The 19038-nt window shown below is 28.7% G+C and overlaps 4 protein-coding genes across 6 annotated transcripts; 1 reads left to right on the top strand and 3 right to left on the bottom strand.

Moving 5' to 3' along the window:
* Positions 1 to 548: 548 nt before the first annotated feature.
* Positions 549 to 3363, bottom strand: LOC112683042. Of its 2 annotated transcripts, none has more exons than XM_025553890.1 (7): positions 3152 to 3363; positions 2665 to 2853; positions 1474 to 2604; positions 1217 to 1413; positions 997 to 1149; positions 798 to 941; positions 549 to 735 (listed from the first exon to the last, which is right to left on the bottom strand). In XM_025553890.1, the coding sequence occupies exons 2-7, from the start codon at positions 2831 to 2833 to the stop codon at positions 706 to 708; spliced, it is 1824 nt and encodes a 607-aa protein (XP_025409675.1). In that variant the 5' UTR covers positions 2834 to 2853; positions 3152 to 3363; the 3' UTR covers positions 549 to 705. The 2 variants fall into 2 exon arrangements, with proteins under 2 accessions (XP_025409675.1, XP_025409674.1); XM_025553889.1 differs by having other exon boundaries at positions 3146 to 3362.
* Positions 3364 to 7589: 4226 nt separating this feature from the next.
* On the bottom strand, positions 7590 to 8919 carry LOC112682973 (zinc finger MYM-type protein 1-like). The gene is made up of 2 exons (XM_025553772.1): positions 8795 to 8919; positions 7590 to 8667 (listed from the first exon to the last, which is right to left on the bottom strand). Exons 1-2 carry the CDS (start codon positions 8917 to 8919, stop codon positions 7590 to 7592), a joined length of 1203 nt encoding a protein of 400 aa, XP_025409557.1.
* An 869-nt stretch (positions 8920 to 9788) lies between these two features.
* On the bottom strand, positions 9789 to 10694 carry LOC112683043 (TATA box-binding protein-like protein 1). Its single transcript, XM_025553891.1, has one exon. It carries the CDS (start codon positions 10692 to 10694, stop codon positions 9789 to 9791), a length of 906 nt encoding a protein of 301 aa, XP_025409676.1.
* A 1532-nt stretch (positions 10695 to 12226) lies between these two features.
* LOC112683051 (inositol polyphosphate 5-phosphatase E) lies at positions 12227 to 17213 on the top strand. Of its 2 annotated transcripts, none has more exons than XM_025553905.1 (8): positions 12227 to 13128; positions 13194 to 13311; positions 13376 to 13598; positions 13664 to 13879; positions 13936 to 14100; positions 16216 to 16383; positions 16558 to 16681; positions 16751 to 17213. In XM_025553905.1, exons 1-8 carry the CDS (start codon positions 12500 to 12502, stop codon positions 16863 to 16865), a joined length of 1758 nt encoding a protein of 585 aa, XP_025409690.1. In that variant the 5' UTR covers positions 12227 to 12499; the 3' UTR covers positions 16866 to 17213. The 2 variants fall into 2 exon arrangements, with proteins under 2 accessions (XP_025409690.1, XP_025409689.1); XM_025553904.1 differs by having other exon boundaries at positions 12228 to 13128; positions 13661 to 13879; positions 16751 to 17212.
* The last annotated feature ends 1825 nt before the right edge of the window (positions 17214 to 19038 follow it).

The following is a 19038-nucleotide window of genomic DNA, read 5'->3' as shown; positions in this document are numbered from 1 at the left end:
TAAATCTATGCTAATGAATTTAATATTAAAATTGACAAATTCAAGTTAAGATTGTAACACTAAATATTCCATTGATATATGATACTCATCACAGTCAAATACATAAGAAATTAAAATATTAATTTATTATTTGCCAGTTATCTAAGATATTTGTAAAAATATTTTTAATGTCATCATATTTTATTCTTTTAGGGAATATAATTATATAAAATTAAAATAATAATGAATGAAATAAAAAAAAAATAATAAATAATAATTACACAATTTATACAAAAATTACAAGATTTGATTAAATATATTAAATAAATACTTAAATATTTATCAATATAAATTGAGTTTGTTCTTGTACTAACATAAACCAAAAAATGATATATTAAACTAAAATTGAGAAACATTATTTTCTTTCAGCTCTAAAACAATGAGGAAAAATGTATGTCTCTTTAGTTTAAGAAATCCTTGTATAATTTACCGAAGAGATTTGGTTAGTTGAAATATTTTAGGCTATGACTAATAAATAAAAATGTACACAAATATACACATACATATATAAAAAAATACTTGATGGTCTATTTTGATAGTCTTTTAAGTTAATTACAGCCGAAGATATTCTTCTAACTATAATACAAGACTATTAATCAAAAGTACATGGTATCTTAATAAACAAAACATTATATATGAATATGATAAATAATCAAGAAAGCTGTATTAATGACAACTACTTTCCAAGAGAGAATTCTGCAAATATAATTAAATTTATTAAAAACTTAAAACCAAAAAACTTAAAATTATATAATTACCCTGTGAACATTACAAGTAGTCATAAAATTCTGGGTATCAAGAAGCCAACCAACATGTATAGCACAACTATAATGTATACTAGATTTGCAATGACGAGCAGTGCATCCAATACTTGCTCCATTAGCACCACAATAAACACAAACCTATAAAAAAAAATCATACTATGCCCTGTACTTAAGATAAAAAAAAAATACTTACAGTATTTTTAGCAATTCTCACACTATCTTCTAATCCAAAAATCTTAGCTCCTACCATGTAAATACCAGATGCCCAAATTAAACAATTTTCATGAGTCCAAATTTCAATAAATGTTTCTGATGTATCATTATCACTTAAATTATGCTTAGACTTCTATAAATAACATTAAAATATTTAAAATAAAAATTTAAAAATGTGAGCACAATTAACTTAAAAATACCTTTCGTTTAGGGTTATCATTAGTTTTGATAACTTTTGGTATACTGACATAATAAGGACCAAAAAGATCTCCAGTAGGATCATAGCCAATGTCTCTGACATGAGGTCCTCGAGAACAGAATACACATTGCCAATCACTACTTTCTAAATTGCTTACGTCAGGTTTTTCTTCACCATTGCAAACACCAGATTTATATGCTTTTAAACAAGGCAAAATATTAAATTGATTATCCGCCTAATTTTATAATTTAAACTTACAATAAGTCTTTCGATTAATATTACGACCATCTAATGAGTCCTCATCATCTTGAACTTTTCGGTTAATAATAACAAAACTTGTAGGATTTTCTATGTTACCACCATTTACTCTAATCACTGGACCTTTGTATTTTTTAGTTGCTGGTTCAACTGGAGGTTTTGGTTTTTCAGTTACAGGTGGAATCTTTTTAACTTTTTTTATTTGTTTCTTACTTTTGGTGTAAGGTCGTTTTGTAGGAATTATTGGTTTAGGTTTATTTTCTAAAACTACTTGTTGATCAGTTGTACTATTAGATGTAATAACCCCGCCAAATAACTCTTCTAATTTATTTTCCACTTCAAGGAATTGCGAATGTGTATCATGAACTTTTTTTGAAGAACCTTCAATTGATAAAGAATCCTCAGATTTGTCATGTTCAATTCTAGGTATAGGAGATGGTGATTTAAGTATTTTTTCAACAGACTCAGCCCTCATTGTTGATGGAGATGGAGACTTTTCTTGTTTAATAGTTTTAATAACAGACAATTTTTCAGACTCATTTATTTGAAATATGTTTTCCAACATTTTTTCAACATTATTTGTATCTGCTATTTCAATTTTTACTGGGTTATCAACTACATCCCTAGCAGACTTATCATCTGATTTATTACATTTTTTTTCATGATCTTCTAATCTAGTAATTTTTACTATTTGAGAACCAAACAATTCTGGGTAATTAGCTAAACTTCTGGTTTTAATCTCAGATTTGATTAATTTAAGAGAATTTGATGCTATAACACTAATAGCTTTATCTTCAATAATTCCTATTTTAGATGAAATTAATTGACCATTGACTTGATCTTTTGTTCGTTTTAAAGAAGTATTAGAAGATAAGTCAATAGACATTTGATCAGATTCTTTTTTATGTTTAGTAAGATCAAGCTCAACAGTCCGAGTCAATGAAAAACTAGGTGATACATTAGTTGAATGAGCTGGAGATGGTGATGGTGGACCTGGTCTAGATGGTGGTGGCATATTATTTCTAGAGTCCATCCACCTATCAATTATAGGAGTATGCTGTGATTTATGCATCTGCAATGCTGCAACATTGTGCAAAGAAGCATATGGTGGGTTTCTGTAAGCAGCCATATCTATAATTGAATAATAATACTTAATACTTGTTAACAAATTATTCTTTATCGATCATTTACCTTGTTTAGTAAACCATGTTGATAGCTGATGAGAAATTGGTGGTGGATGATGGAATGTAGTAAGTGGATGAGGAACAGAAGGTGTTGCAGCAGTTGCTAAATGATGTCTTTGTGGTGCTGGGGCCGCTGGAGGTAAATGATGATAAGATGGAAATCTTCCCTCAGACATTTTGTTAAAATGTTTATATCCTATATTTGATTAAATAGAAAAAAAATTCTATGAAAGGCAATTTATTGGACAATTATTTGATTTGAACATTTTGAGTAATCTTTAATAATTCGTGTTATCATAATGCAAATATTGCCCTAGGAAAATGTAAACATATAAGTAAGGTTATTTGATTTAAAATTCAGTAAACTTTAATATATTTCATTTTATTTAATATTTTAACAATTAAATTATAGAATATTTTCACTAGTCATCATTAACTAGGAATAAGTCTCGATTTAATAAAAATGAATGAAATAAATAAATACACACTTTTACCAGAGTTGAAATGTATCAGATGATATTAATCGACTGTTGTAATTATCATAAGACACATATTTAAACGCGTACGTGTTAAAAGGTATAGTTCAAGTTAAAATTTGTAAATTGCTTCAACTATTCAATAAACAATAAGAACATAAATTCGACTGAAACAATTAGAAAACTTAAACATTTTTTCTCGTATATCAATAAATCATTTTTGTAAAAAAAAACTCATCATTAACCATTATTGTTATGGTTCTTCGTCCTTTACTTCTCTCTTGCACACACTGACGCACGGTATACTCTCTCTCACTATGGATATTACAGTGTCTTTGGAACCAATGTAACTGTCACGGACGTTGGATAAATACTATAAATTTTATAAAGCTATTAAGTTGGGCGCTAATAATTTTTGATATGTAACATTGTGTTTTAAAATATAAACAATATAGTTTATTTGTTTTTTAATCAACCAAAATATAGTAGAATCGATTTATTCAACAGGCAACAATAATATGTGTTTAAAAATATGATAAACAACTATAAACAATATCCTTTTGGGACGCCAAAACGCTTATTATTAATAATTATATACAGTAGCGGCTAGTTGTAAATATTCTGAGGAAACTTAAATTATTTAACTACAACTCTATACAACTACGAACAAGAAAAACCCTTTTATTAGAAAATGAATGAATACTTAATTTAATATTTAGTTAATATTTTTAACTTTATTTAATATTAAATTTTTTTTAACACTAATTAAATTCTGCTCTTTTTTATCTGCAAATTAGTGGAGTATAAAAACTAACATTAAGGCCCAGCGCACATTGAGACGCAGGCGACGCAGCGCAGTGCAGGAAAAACTGCGCTACCTAAGTGAGCGCATATTAATACGCAGTTCAGACGTTTCACCGACAGTTGTTGTTCACAGTTATCAGCATGAGCGATAGTATGATGACCGAAAATTTAATAAATTTAAGTTCTGAATCAGATTCCGATGACAAATTTGATGAATTAATTTTGTTGTATTCGTAAAGTAAAGAAAAAAAAACATGGAAAAGTAATTTTATGAAGAGAAGACAAAGTCACAGTGTATTCAATTTGTCTAGTGCAGCGGTTCTCAAACTGTGGTTACTACTAATGGTACGCGAAAGACTACATGGTGCTACGCGAAAGGCCGCATGGTGGTAGAACGGAAATTAAAAATTTAATGTTTAACTCATATATTAATTTAAAAACACTAATAAATTTGTAATAATAAATAAATACTAATTTTATTTTAGTATTTAACTGCCTTTTTATTTAAAATAAATATATTTAACTACTATGTGAAGTTTGTATGGTTTTATTTTTAATAATTAATTGTACGTGACTGATTGATAATATACTTATGTGGTACGCAAAAAAAAAAAGTTTGAGAACCGCTGGTCTAGTGTCATATAATACATTGTAATATCTGACGGCTTCTATTAGAGTTTCTTCCATCGTAATTATTAAAAAAGCTTGACTTAATTAACAAGTTTAGTTTAGTTTAGTTTAAAATTATGTAATATCGTAATTTCCAAAACTGCACGACACGTGTGCAGTAATCTGTGTCGCGGACACTGCGTGACGCAGGTCAACACAGCACAGTACTGCTCTGTCCTGCCCTGCCTCCCAATATGCGCTAGTACGTTCTACCTAATAGATTACACAAAACTACGCTGCGCTGCCCTGCGTCGCTTGCGTCTCAATGTGCATCGGGCCTAACACGTTTGGTCTGTTTATTACAATTACGAGTCATTTTAATATCAACATTTACAATAGAAGCTAATTTAGAAATATTTTTCATTATTTTTTTAAAGAGTTTTTAACGGCTTTTCGAATATTTTGTAAGGTATTTTTTTACTTGTATTGCGTTAACTAAAGCATTACATACAACTTATTGTTTATTTTTTAAAATTTTGCTCAAATTATAAGTATAAAAAAGGAACTTCAATATTTATAACTCGTTATCGCAAGACAATGTATAAGCTATTTTTATTTTCGTTTGAAATTAACAAAATTTGTTATGTAAGATAATATAATACGAGCAGATATTATTGTATTCAAATGTACTACACTGATCATGGAAGGGGGCTTCTCGGGCCATCCCTAAATATGTCACTGCTGCGAACTCGTAAATAAACTCAGATGACGGCGTACATCGACTAACGACGACGCACTGGCACGGAAATTATTGTCCTGAACCTAGTTTCAATAACGTCTATAATACACAGCCAGTGCTCGAATTGGGAAAAATTAAGTGGAGGAGCCAGGGCCGGATTAAGGTTTTTGCCGCCCATAGGCTGGAATAAATTTACCGCCTAATTTTCATAGGTATTGATATTTTACTTCTGTAAGTGGTACGTAAAAACTCTCCACACCCCATATAAAAAATGATCATTAATAAAATAAAAACATAAAATCAATACTATTATTATTTATTAATGAATGAAAACTCTTTAAGCATATTACAAATAATTATTTTTCATATTCTTCAGATTATAGTCTTACGTCTTGATTTTTTTTTCACAAAGTCTTCTATGATGTCGTCATATGATAACTGATTAGTTAATTCATGTTCAATACTTAGTATAGCAAGTACATTTAATCGATCCTATGACATCGTTGATCGGAGATAATTTTTTATTCTTTTCAAGCAAGAAAAAGAACGTTCAGCTGAACAGTTAGTCACCGCAGTAGATGTATATATTCTGAGTGCTATTTCGATGTTGGGATATATTGAAATTAAGTTTTTTTCATGTAAAATTTGAAGAAGTTTGGGAACATTGTTTTGCTTATCGTCATCCAGTTGTATTATGTGTGCTTTTAAATGTAAACATTCATTGATTAATTCATTTAAATCTATATCATCATAGTATATTTCATTAAGTTGTGTAGCTCCTTTAACAATATCATCATGTGATAGACGTTCGAGCATGACAATAAAAGCAAATGGAAAAAAAAAATTTTGATACGCAGCTCTTCTCTTGTTAAGTTCATTCAATAAATGATCTAAAATTACTAAAAAGGTATCAATTTTAAATTTTTCTCTTCCAGAAGTAATTAAATCATTATGTCGAGTTTCATCATAAAAAATTGATTTAATTTTTTTACGAGTTTTTAAATCTTTTTTTTATTTTTTATTTTTTAATGAGATTTTAACATTACATTATGATATCTCGACAGTTATGTTCATGAATTCGAAATAAATTAAGGTTGGTAAAGCTCACACTCTTAAATTCGGAGACCTGATTGCAGGATAAAATTTAGCGTATGTTTAATTATATTGGTATTGTCGGTTGAAAGAGCATCAATAAGGGAAAAATTAATACCAGAGATGAAAAAGAGAATCTTTAGTTGAGATCTTTGGATAGATAGAGATGGACAGTTAATGAGTAGGTGATGGAAATCACAGTATTCTCCACCACAGTTGGGTAGAGGACAACACGCACTACTGTTGAGTCCCAATTTAAATGAGTGGTGTGGTAATAGGCTATGGCCCGTGCGTAATCTAGTGAATTTAGCTATGGCTGCACGGCTCATCTTTAGGGAACGAAACCATGGTCGATTAGGGATGTTTTTAAATAATGACCTATAACCAAAAGCATAGGATTCTAGTAAGGAATCCCATTCCAGCTTCCATTGTTCATTTATAACTTTTCGATGTAAAGAGACTAAATCCGTATAGGGACACCACAGTGGACCCGAGTAAGAGTGGTTGGCGGTTGAGCCAGCTAACGAATCAACGTATTCGTTACCATTTATGCCTATATACCCTGGAGTCCATAGGAAGCAGATGGAGAATGACCTGATTTTAAGGGATAGTAGTAATGCGCGGATTTTTAGAATTATGGGGGAGCACTTCGAAAGGAAGGGGTTACTAACGATTGCTAAAATACTAGCTTGAGAATCAGAGACAATAAGAAAATCTCCGCAGGGGAGAGAACTTATGCATGTGAGAGCTTCTAGGATAGCCCAGCATTCAGCCGTGAATGAAGAGACGAAAGCAGAAAGGTTGGAGGAAGACTGTATATGTAATTCTGGGAAAAAGTAAGCAAACGCCGCACCTGATTGTGTAACTGACCCATCCGTGAATACCAAGGTAAACGAATTAATGTTATCGGCAATAAACTGTCTAAATAGGTTATTAATTATGCATGGAGGCATAAGTCGTAAATCATTAGGGGTGTGGCCCAGAAAGTTGGGTGACACCATCACGTATGAGGTGAGAGTTAATGCATTAAAGTTTATGTCATATAAAGGTTGTTTGTGAACTTTGTAAACATGGGGAAAAACCGTTGAGAACGCTTGAATCATGGATGAAAGTAACGGTAAGAACCTTCGAACGAATCTCCATTTAATATTAATCGAGTTAAATAAATCGATTATTGGAGATTTTGATAAAGATGAGCATTTTAATATAAATTTACAAATATGCCGCATATGGAACAAAATATATTAAATTATTTATTTCTTTAACTCGTGCTTGGAGACCTGAATAACTGCCGGACATATTATTAGCGTTGTCATATGATTGTCCCCTACAGTTGGACCAATCCAAACCGTAACGTTTTATGAGATCATTGACTACATCAAATAACTCTGCAGACTTATGACCCGCTTTTGGTATAAATTCAAGAAATCGTTCAACTGGTAGACCTTGGTCATTTACATATCTCACAATAAAGGAAAGCTGATCAATGTGCGTAATGTCAGGAGTTGAATCAACTATAATGGAAAAGTATTTTCTACGTTTAATTTCATCAACAGAATATTTGTTTACTTTTTCCGCTATTGAAGAAATTACTTCTTCAAAAACAGTTGATGATAAATATGATGTTGATCCTCGACCGGCATTACCGTATTTATTAATATGTTGGGCCAAAAATGGATCGAATTCAGATATTAATTCTATTGACATAAGAAAATTTCCATTTTTCGAAGAACCAATTAACTCGTTGTCACCCCGAAAAGGGAGTCCCCGTAAGGCAAGTGATTTAACTACGGCAACAATTCGCAATAAAATATTTTTCCAATAGTTTTTTTCCCCATCAATTTGATTCATTAATCTTGAATCTACTTTTTCCTTAGTTTGATTGATGTTTTGTATTTGAATTAAACAGTTTTTATGATTTATAGAATTTTCATGTTGTTTTAACCTCGAACAAGCGTTTTTCCAGTCATTAAAACCTGTAGTAGCCAAATCAGAGTCGTCACGAAATAACCAACACGGTGCGCAAAATACAGTCCCTTTAATTTCTGAGTAAACTAACCACGTTCTAAGAATTTTTTCATTGTTTGATAATATCCTATAGAACATAGATTTAGTTAAATATCTACTTTGGTCAGAGTATATCCGTTTGGAGTTTGAAAAGTCTGAGTTCATATTTTGATCAACACCGTGTGATGCCACAAAGTGAATAAAGTCGGCTGTTCGTATCCATTGAGAAGGATCTTTACTAAAAATACTTGTTTTAGTTTTATTTTGTAACTCTATCTCTGTACTGTATTATTTTAGTAGTTTTATTAGTATTAGTATTAGTATTATTTTTTTCATTTACATTCTGTACTGTTTTAATATCCCCGGAATCTATGACACTAGAAGATATTTTTGGACTTACACTTACTGACGTAATTACTTCCTTACTAAATAATGTATTAATTTTCGGGACATTTTCTAAAGCCAATCTTTGTTTTTCCAATTTTTCCTTGGCCAATTTCCTATATTTGTCTCCACTTAACTTAGAACGTTTCATTTTTATAGTCAGGTTGATCTATAATAGTATATCATTTGATATTAAATTAGTATGTTTAATAAAAAATAATAGAATAATAATGATACAATGCACTTTCCAAATGCACTTTCAAAAACGCGAGATAATCTGTAGTTGAAAATTTTTTTACTTATGTGATAATAATCCTATTCTTGAATATCGTTTTAAAATATTCGTCCGCCACAAAAAAAAGCGTTTTTTGATTAATTTAACTGATTTTTTGTTATTGCTGCATTAATATATGAGTTGTTAAAAATTAAGGCGTCGTTCATATGACCATTTGTTTCGACATCTTTATAAATAAAACAATAATTAGCGTTAACTGCTGCTAGTAGAACAACGCTGATCGTCCTTTAATAGTAGAAATAATTTTAAGCCCCATGATGGGAATTTTGTACAGAAACATGTTTCCCATCTAAAGACCCACAGCTAAATGGGAATCGCTAAAAGATGTGTCGATAAAGAAGATGATGAATTTTGAACTTTTGGATAGTATGTAACCAACCTAATGAGAAAAATACCACTTGAAAAGGCTTTTATTTTACAAAACAATATTCAGGATTTATTGACGCGAAAAAGATTACATTGCTCATCATATTCACAAGCTCTTTCAAAATGTTCAACTCCAAGTTCAACCGCTAGAACTTTACTATGTTCTAATTCGACTTGGCTGTTTCACAACAGCTAAAGTAAAATGCTAAAATAATTAATTTTTGTACATTTATTATAATGATCATATTACAATATTAATAGTTTTTTTTTTTTCATATTTTAAGAACTTTTATATAAACTTATAAAAACTGCTGCAATGTTAACTGTAAGTGAATCTGTTAGGGTAACTGAAATATATTTCAGAGATCATCTTCATATTCCTGTTTAATAATATTTTCTGAATTATTTTCTTTTACTATGCCAATGACTAATCCATCACACCTTCGTTTTGTTACACTGTTTGTCGAGTTATGCATAGTTACATTTTCATCAATTTCAGTGAAATTTCTCTTTTTTGTCATTGATTTACGTATTACTCTTTCATCTTCTGCTGTCTTCTCACGACGAAATGGATAAACCATGGGATAAATTTGCTCGATTGCTTGATTAACATTTCCTACACTTGGAGCAGTTACTGTAATACTACCCGTAGAAAATATTTTCAATGTAGCTTTTAATTCTTTGAACTTAAAAGTAACACCAGGATGTAACTCGGGTTCATACTGAGCAATTTTTTTATACTTTTCCGAAAACTGTATGATTTTAACCGGAAAAGGCAGTGAACATGATCCAAGAACATTGACAACTCTATAACTGCTAAATGTAACATTGTGATAACCAAGTTTCTGAATTATTCTAGCAAAACGCCTAGAAGCAATTTTAGCATGTGTTTCGGATGTAGTACCTGTACAGACAATTTTTCCACTTGACCAAATAGATGCTGTAGCATTTGGTTTACGTAGTTTCATTATTAACATTGCATTTTCACGTTTATGCTCAACATTTATACCATGATGAGCTAAATATCGAAGGTCCAAATGGGACTTGACATTAAAGGTCGTTACTACATTACTTATAGAAATATTTAGTTTAGGAATATCAGTCAAACAGTCTTGAACTGGATTGTTTGGTAGAGCATTTTTATTATCAGACTGCTCATGAAACTCAGACTTGCAGATGATCATATTGGAATTAGTGTTCAATGTTGATGACGATATTGAATTATTTAAGTCTGTTTCGTTTTCTTGATGAACTATAGAAGTCATCCTTGGATAATCCTGAGTAATTAATAATAAACATTAACTAATATATATGTGACTCGAAAAAATTAAAAACTTCACTCACGGCCAAGTGTTTAATGTAATAGTTTTAAGTTAATTAACATTAACTACTGGCATTAAGGCCGGAAAATTTCTAAATTGATGATTCTACTGAATATTTTGAATATTAGTTTTAATATCTACTTGTATACTCTTGATGTACAATTTCTGTTGATATTTTAGTAACTACGACTCAATTGAGGGAATGGCATATATTTTCTCCACTTTTCTGAATTTTTTTTTTTTTTTTGCGTTCTGGAACATTAAATGTTAAATAAATTGAGAAGAAACAAATTTGAATCTAGAAACTATTATAATATAAACAATACTGTTTTAATTTTTTCATATCAGCCAATACAATTTCAAATTAATATTATTTTAATTTTAATAGACTAAGATGATTAGGTTAACACAAGAGATTAGTTATTTTTAGTTAAGGTAGGTTATTCATATGACAGGGTATGGGTTATTTGAACCGATTCCTTCACTGAATCGGCCGGATTATGTCGGTCTGGTGCTCGTATTGTGAACCACCTAATTTAGTTACGCTGAGAAGGAGAACAATGCGTTCCACATACTCATGCACAGTAAAATGTTTGACAGTAACAAGGAATGCCTCAACCTGGGTAAATTGGTCCCTTCAATGCTAGAGAACTCAATCGACTGGGCTTTGGTTGACCGCTTCATGGCAGATGTGATAGTCACAAACGAGAACGCGAAACACAAGTGACGATCTTGATGTGATTTCGACTAAAATGTAGCCAAAAAACAGTTGAGCGTTAAACGTCATAGTTTCGATCGAGTTTCGACCCGTTGTCATGCAGCGAAGTCGTTCGACTACGATCGATCAGTGTAAACCCGCCTTAATTTATCAGTTCATTGAATTTCATTTTCCACATTATAATTGAATATTAAATACCGCATATTTATATATAAAATAAATATGCGACAAGTATACTCGCGCATATGTAAATAACGCATCTCAACGAGACTCGTCGCTTATATGTACTTCAAATTATTTACATAGGCAAGATGAGCTATGACTCCAACTATAGTATATGATTTAAAGCAGGGATGGTAAATAGGAATTTTTTAACGTTTATTTATGACACAATTAAAAAAAAAACAATTTCAGCCTTGCCATAATTATTTTTATCAACACAGAATAATATAAATTAAAAATGATTATAATGTAGAAAGTTATGTAAAAATAGAAATAATGTATAAAAATATTAAATTATTATTATTGTTTGTTAGAAACCTTTTACTTCATGTAGGTTGAAAGCTTTTTTATGTACATATCTGTGATTATACATATCTGTGCATCATGATAAAGTAATTAATTTATCATGACACACATGTACTGTCGGTCGGTCGCACGCACGAACCAAGATAATAGATAATCTATCATAGTCGGTAGTTACATATAAATATGCGAGGAATCTTTATCAACTTATTATCAAATAAGTACATTGAATGTTAAAAATTATAGTATAAGAAAACCACAATAAATACGTACAATTTTAGTGTTCCTACTAATATACATTTTGTAGTTATGCACGTTCAACCAATTTCGTTCAAGTATCTGTTTATATCTACCTGTACTTTATTTAAACCACTTAAATTGTTTAATTATGATTTTCTCAATGTGTTTTCCTAATCACTTGGATATAAATAATTTTTTTTCAAAACGGCTGAAAATTGATCTCAACTCTACTGTAATAATCAAACCGTGAGTTACTACTTCAAGCATGAATAAAACCGATAATTCGCCTAAAAAAAAATCTAGCTTGTTAAGTATACTGCACTTGCGAAAAAAAAAGTCTTCAATGCCCAATATTGATACAATGAAGACATCATATCAATTAGATGGTCCTTACCGTAACATTTCTAATCCACTAAATAGAAGCACAAATGTTTCTTTATGCTGTGCCATTACTGAAACAACAAAGACTCAGTCTGATTTTCAGAATGTACAAAACTTAAATGAACCAGATGTATGTTCTTGTGCAGAATCAAATACTTCTCACAAACGGTCATTGAGTCTAGGCTTACACTCGTCTACCAATGGTGAAGATGAAGAATATAAAAATTCAGAATTAAATGAACCATTTACTCCTTTAGATAAATGTGATAAGCTACGTAAAATCTTTAGTAATGCACAACATGTTTCTGCTGATAGTATTATTGTTCCTAAAACTACAGGTATAAATACATCAGATTTAAAGGTGATTCGACCATCATCTACTACTACGTTAACAGCATCTGAATATTTAAAAAAAAGTGAAGCTAAAAATAACTCAATGGATAGTTTAGCCAGACAAGCTTTATTTGCAGTACAAGTATTACATCTTATTCCTACATCTGATGTTAAAGAAAGGTAATATATTTAGATAAATTTAAATTATTTAAAAACCATATTTGTTTCTTGATTATTTTGAATAGAAACTATTTACATGGAAGAATTGCTGGAAATTCTTTATTAGGAGCAATGGAATTAGAACGAGTGTTACATAATCGAGAAGTTCGTATATATGTCGGCACATGGAACATGAATGGCCAAGTAAAAGAATTATTTTAAAATAAATACTTTTTACAATATGTAATATTTAATAATTTTATTTTAGGCACCACCACCTGAACTAAATGAATTACTACTGCCTGATACAGTTCCTCATCTTCCAGATATTCTTGCTATTGGTACTCAAGAAAGTTATCCTGATAAATTTGAATGGGAAGTTAATATTCAAGAAACTATTGGTCCATCACATATTCTTTTTCATTCTGCATCCTTGGGCACATTACATTTAGCTATTTATATTCGAAGAGATTTAATTTGGTTTTGCTCTGGTACATTTTAAATATATTGCAATGAAGACATTTTTTTAAGTATTTATGTTTGTTTTAATTAGTAGCTGAAGAATCAAGTTTTAGCACCAGACCAGGAACAGCATTTCGAACAAAAGGTGCTGTTGCAATTTCTTTTTCTCTATTTGGTTCATCAATTTTATTTATAACATCACATCTAACAGCACACGTTGAAAAAGTTAAAGAACGTTTACAAGATGTACGTAGGATTGTTAAATCTTTAGACCTTCCTAAAATTTTACCTGTTAAACATAAAACAAAAGGTAATAGGATACTTGAAAATTTTATTTAGCCAAATTAATATTTAATTTTTATTTAGATGTTACCAATAATTTTGATTATGTATTTTGGTGTGGAGATCTAAACTTTAGATTAGCTCATTCACGACCCGAAGTTATGAAATGGGTATCACAGCATCAATTTCCTTTGGTTTCTCCTGCGCACCAAACACTTTCAGATCAACTAAATGACTGTATTTTAAGTGGTAAGTCAAATCGTGTGTAAATCTTTAATTTACTAATTAATGAACTTATTTAACATGGTCGTCGATTCGACTTGCAGACATGTGTTGTCACACATAAAATTGATAGATAAGTGTGTGTCAACTATAGTTGACATTAGCCATGAACTTTTGTTTTTAATCGTTTATACTTGTATTTTTTATTTTTTCAACTAACTTTTAATATTATACAATTACAGTAACAGTTATAAAAATAAAATAAACAAAAGAATACTAACTTTATTAACCTTGTATAATAATAAAATATTTATAAAATAATAATAAAATTGAATACATATTAAATATTTTAATAAAGTGAACTGTTCATCTTGCAAGTAAATACAATGAAACCTCTGAATAGTGGACACTCTTGGTCACCAAAATGTTGTCCGTTATTCAGAGGGGATACTTTTGAAATTTATTTATATAATAATGTAATATGTATGTATGCATAATGTTATTACTTATTATTTATTGTAAATTATTACATTTTTATATTTTTACAATCAAAATCAAAATTATGTACATACATGTATTTTTAAATTATTTTTGTTTGAAAAAATCGGTGAACTTTGTTTATAATTACACCATCACCAAAATACGTCTGCTATTGGGAAGTGTCTGTTAGTGGAGGTTTCACTATATATAACTTGTATAATCATACTGTAAACATTGAATTATAATAATATTTAAAAATAAATTAAATTTTTAGGTAGTTCATGAATTACTTTAAAAAAATTTTCAATACATAAACCGAGTTGATCTTCACATTCAGGACAGTAAAATAATGTTGTCTTCCATGTCTTTGGAATAGCATACCTTACATCTTTTTTTTCATAATTGTTTTTATTGGTTTTTTAATGTTTGTAGGAAAATGTAAATTTTTTTATTTGTGAAGGAACATTTATACTTATTTAATTTTTTTACTAAATCTGACATGATTGAAAGTCTCTTATAATAAAGTGAACATTTTTTTTTTTACTTTTTTACTGATATATAATAGGAATTTAGTAAAAATAATTGAAAATAATGAATTCCTCTTGCATGGATAGTATGATAAAGTCTGGTTCTGTCAATCAATGCTAAACATATATTTGTTGTACATAGAAATTGCAATGGGTTTCATTTTTTGTTCACCTGTTCTGTTAGTAATTTTGATTAATTAGTTTATATGCTCAGAGCTTATAACTAAAACTTTTTGTCTGTCTCACAATTTTATTACAAGTATACCTTCATTAGTGTATTTTCTAATACATTCTCCCACTTTGTTATTATTTCTTTTGAGTTTCTTTGTCTGTTTTCGCATTAAGTTCCTGTACAAAATATTCCATTATCTTGGAAGTATTTTTACTAGTTTTACACTATTTTAATAATTATCTATGTACATTGATCGGTCACTCAACTGAAGTTCTTCCATTAATTTTATGTTAACAAATTCTGTTTGATATTTCTGTCATGTTCTTGTCCAGAGTATATCATTGTTCTGTGGACTAATCCACCAGGTTATGTCAGTATATAAAGTTTTATACCATACTTGTTTCACTTATTTTTGATATATTGTCAGAAAACTAATCTCTTATGAAACAAAATTATTGACACGTCAAACACTAAATTTTTACCAGGTTCTTAAATGATTGTAATTCTATTATTAAAATATTTTACAATTGGTTCTATTCTATTAAGATGATTATTATCATGGTTATTTCTTTTTTTTACATTCTTACAAAACATGCAAAATGACATATTAAAAAAAAAAAAAAATCAAAAAATTTGGAAGGTTACTATACTAGAATTATGCCATTTATTTTATTATAATTTTTTAATCATTACTCATAAATATATTTTTCATTTTGTATTTTTAACAAAATAATTTTTTATTTAAATACTAAATTATTCAATTCATATGACATTTTTATTTTTTAAATAGTTATACTGATGAAAATAAATTTCTATTTTTATTCATTATAGTAGAGCAGACATAAGTTTGAATAAATAACTTATAAAACAGTTAAAATGCTTAACTAGCTTATCTGGTATAAACAATGAACTATTATAATATGTATTAAAAAGAAACTAAATAATAATGTCGACTAATTATAGGTTTAGTATTTCGTGGATTTCAAGAAGGCCCTTTAACTTTTGCACCATCTTATAAGTATGATCCAGGAACTGAATTGTTTGATACATCTGCTAAACAAAGAACACCATCATATACAGATAGAATTCTTTTCAAATGTGGAAAACAACAAGTTCTACCAAGTCCTACAGGTACACTTTTGATGGAAAATAAATAGAAGAGTTTTTCTTGAGTTCTTAGCCGTACTATATCTTATTATTCAGTTTCAGTTTATTTTATAGGTCTATTTAAATTGTATTGATCAGTCAATTAAAAATACTTTAATAACAATAGAAATCATAAAATATATTACTGATGTTTTGCAGGATCTTCATGTACTACATCCAGTATTGAATGTTTAACATACTGTTCAGTACCATCAGTTTGTACTTCTGATCACAAACCAGTCTGGGGTCTTTATAAATGTTCAATTCGCCCGGGTATTGATACGTAAGACCTACAAATATTTAATACATGTGTAATTATATTTTAATATAATATATAATTTGTTGATTTTAGTATGCCTTTAGCTGCTGGACAATTTAATCGTGATGTATACTTGGAAGCAATCAAAAGACGTGCAGCAAGTTTTGACAAACGTGTTGGAACCTCTGCTGTTTGTAATGTACAATAACCAAACATTTGATAAGTCTTATGATAACTAAAAAGTGATAAAGTATTTTTAAAAGGGTACTATAATGTATTTATTTTTTAATAAATATTAAGTAAAGGGGGATCAAATATTTAATCGTTGATATTAATCAAAAATAAATAACTATAAATAAGTCAAACAACATAAAAATTACGCACTAAAAGACTGCCTTTAAATGATCAGCTATATTAAATTTGCTTGTCTATGTTGCTTTTCATAATCATATTGTCTTATATTATTTTATTTTTTGAATTTTTATAGATGTTTTAAACTAAAGTAATTTTGTCTAGTCTATTTAAGTTTTAATTTCTTGTGCAATTTATATAATTACCTACCATTTTTTACAATTCTTGTCCCTAACTATTTCATTTTTACTTATTTACTTAACACCTAATTATTAATCTATTGAATTTTTTTTATCACAATTCACATACCTAATTATATTTATTGTTTTTTTTATTTTATTACTATACTTAGCACAGAATAATTCTGTTCAATTATTGTAATATGTTTCTGTTGCTGCCAAGTTAATAAATATATAATATTATTAATATACATACAATGAAAAGAGTTACTCTATTAAAGTATTGTATAGTTTATTTATTGATACTGTTAAATTCATTTTTTTTTTTATTAAAGATTATCCTTTTTAAAAGTTGTAATAATAGATTATTTATCACTAAACAGGTATTTTGACCTTTGAATTGTACTATTATTATTATTATTATTTTTACTATCTACATTAAAAATTAGACACAATTTTTATTATTCTGTGATATTTATCAAATAGCTTTAGTGTTTTGCAATGTTTTGTTTATTTATTAGTATAACTTAAAGTAATTGATATAATTATATTGAAAATTACAATCATTCATTTTTTCATTACCTTATGGACATTCTTTTCACAGGCTATCTTTTCATATGCGCTCTACTGTAGATCGCTGTCTACCTGCAATTACGGCATGCTTGTCGTTTGCGTTCTACTAGTCAATTTATATCTTTACTATTGTGATTTGATGCTAATAAAAATTAGCGCTCTCTTTTACTGTGTGCTATAATTTTTCATTGTATATTTAGTGATTGGTTGACATTTCTTGGGCTTACACATAGTTTTTATTTTCACGTCACATTTCAAAATGTTTGTAAAAGAATTTTACAATATAATTCAAAACGAAGAATTAGCTACTAATTTTTTAGTTTCTAAAAATCTTTTAGTAAATGTAGAAAATATATTGTGCGATAAATGTAGTAGTGAAATTAAGTATTACATAAAAAAGAAAGGAAATTATTGAGGTATATAAGGAAAGGGTGTCTAACCACTCAAAGTATAAGGTAAGGTATTATTTAATATTTCATATGTATAATATTAATTACTAGGATTCAGAAGTTATTGCATTTGCATGTTTTTTTTGCACCATTGGATTTATTCTTAAGTGAGCTAGAAATTCATTCCAAGACTACGAAAAATATTAAAAGTTTATAAATCATATTTAGAGATTTTTAGATTTTAGAGCATATTTTATAATTTTTGAAGATTCAGTATGGAAATTCGAAAAATAAAAAAATGAAATGCATCCATATTAAGAGAACTTTCTTGATATTCTTGTATTGTATTTTTCAAACTTCCATTTGCTATTAAAAACAATGTTTTCCCTTATCAGTTAAATAATATATATATATATATATATATATATATATATATTTATTTATAAATTATAAACTATAACTACAGCTAGTTTTATCTAAAATAAAATACTAAGGCCGGCCGCACACCAAAAGAGCAAAACTGTGTTAGTCATTGTTAGTTATTTTTATTTAAGTAAATTAAAAACTAATTGTTTTTGGACGGCTCACACCAAAAGAGCAAAACTGTGTTAGTCATCCTTATGTTGAAATCGTATTTATAGTATTTAGTCACCATTTCGTCACCTTCCGACGAAGAAAAAATTATTGTGCCTATTTTGTGTTCTTTGTTGTTATCGAAGAGTGAAAAACAAAAAATAATGTGGGTTCATCCTTTAAATAAAATACGTACAACAAATAATTTAATTTAATTTAATTATCTTTATAATTATAGATGGTTGATTTTTGTTGGACAAGTATTATAAGTGTTTCCAGGTCTATATTTTCAGTGATCATAATAAAGTCTGCGTAG

This window comes from Sipha flava, unplaced genomic scaffold (assembly GCF_003268045.1).
Source record: "Sipha flava isolate LNK unplaced genomic scaffold, YSA_version1 217_pilon_pilon, whole genome shotgun sequence".
In the NCBI taxonomy this organism is placed as follows: Eukaryota; Metazoa; Arthropoda; class Insecta; order Hemiptera; family Aphididae; genus Sipha; species Sipha flava.
The sequence above is the reverse complement of the archived record's forward strand: the minus strand, read 5'-3'. Positions and strand labels throughout refer to the sequence as shown.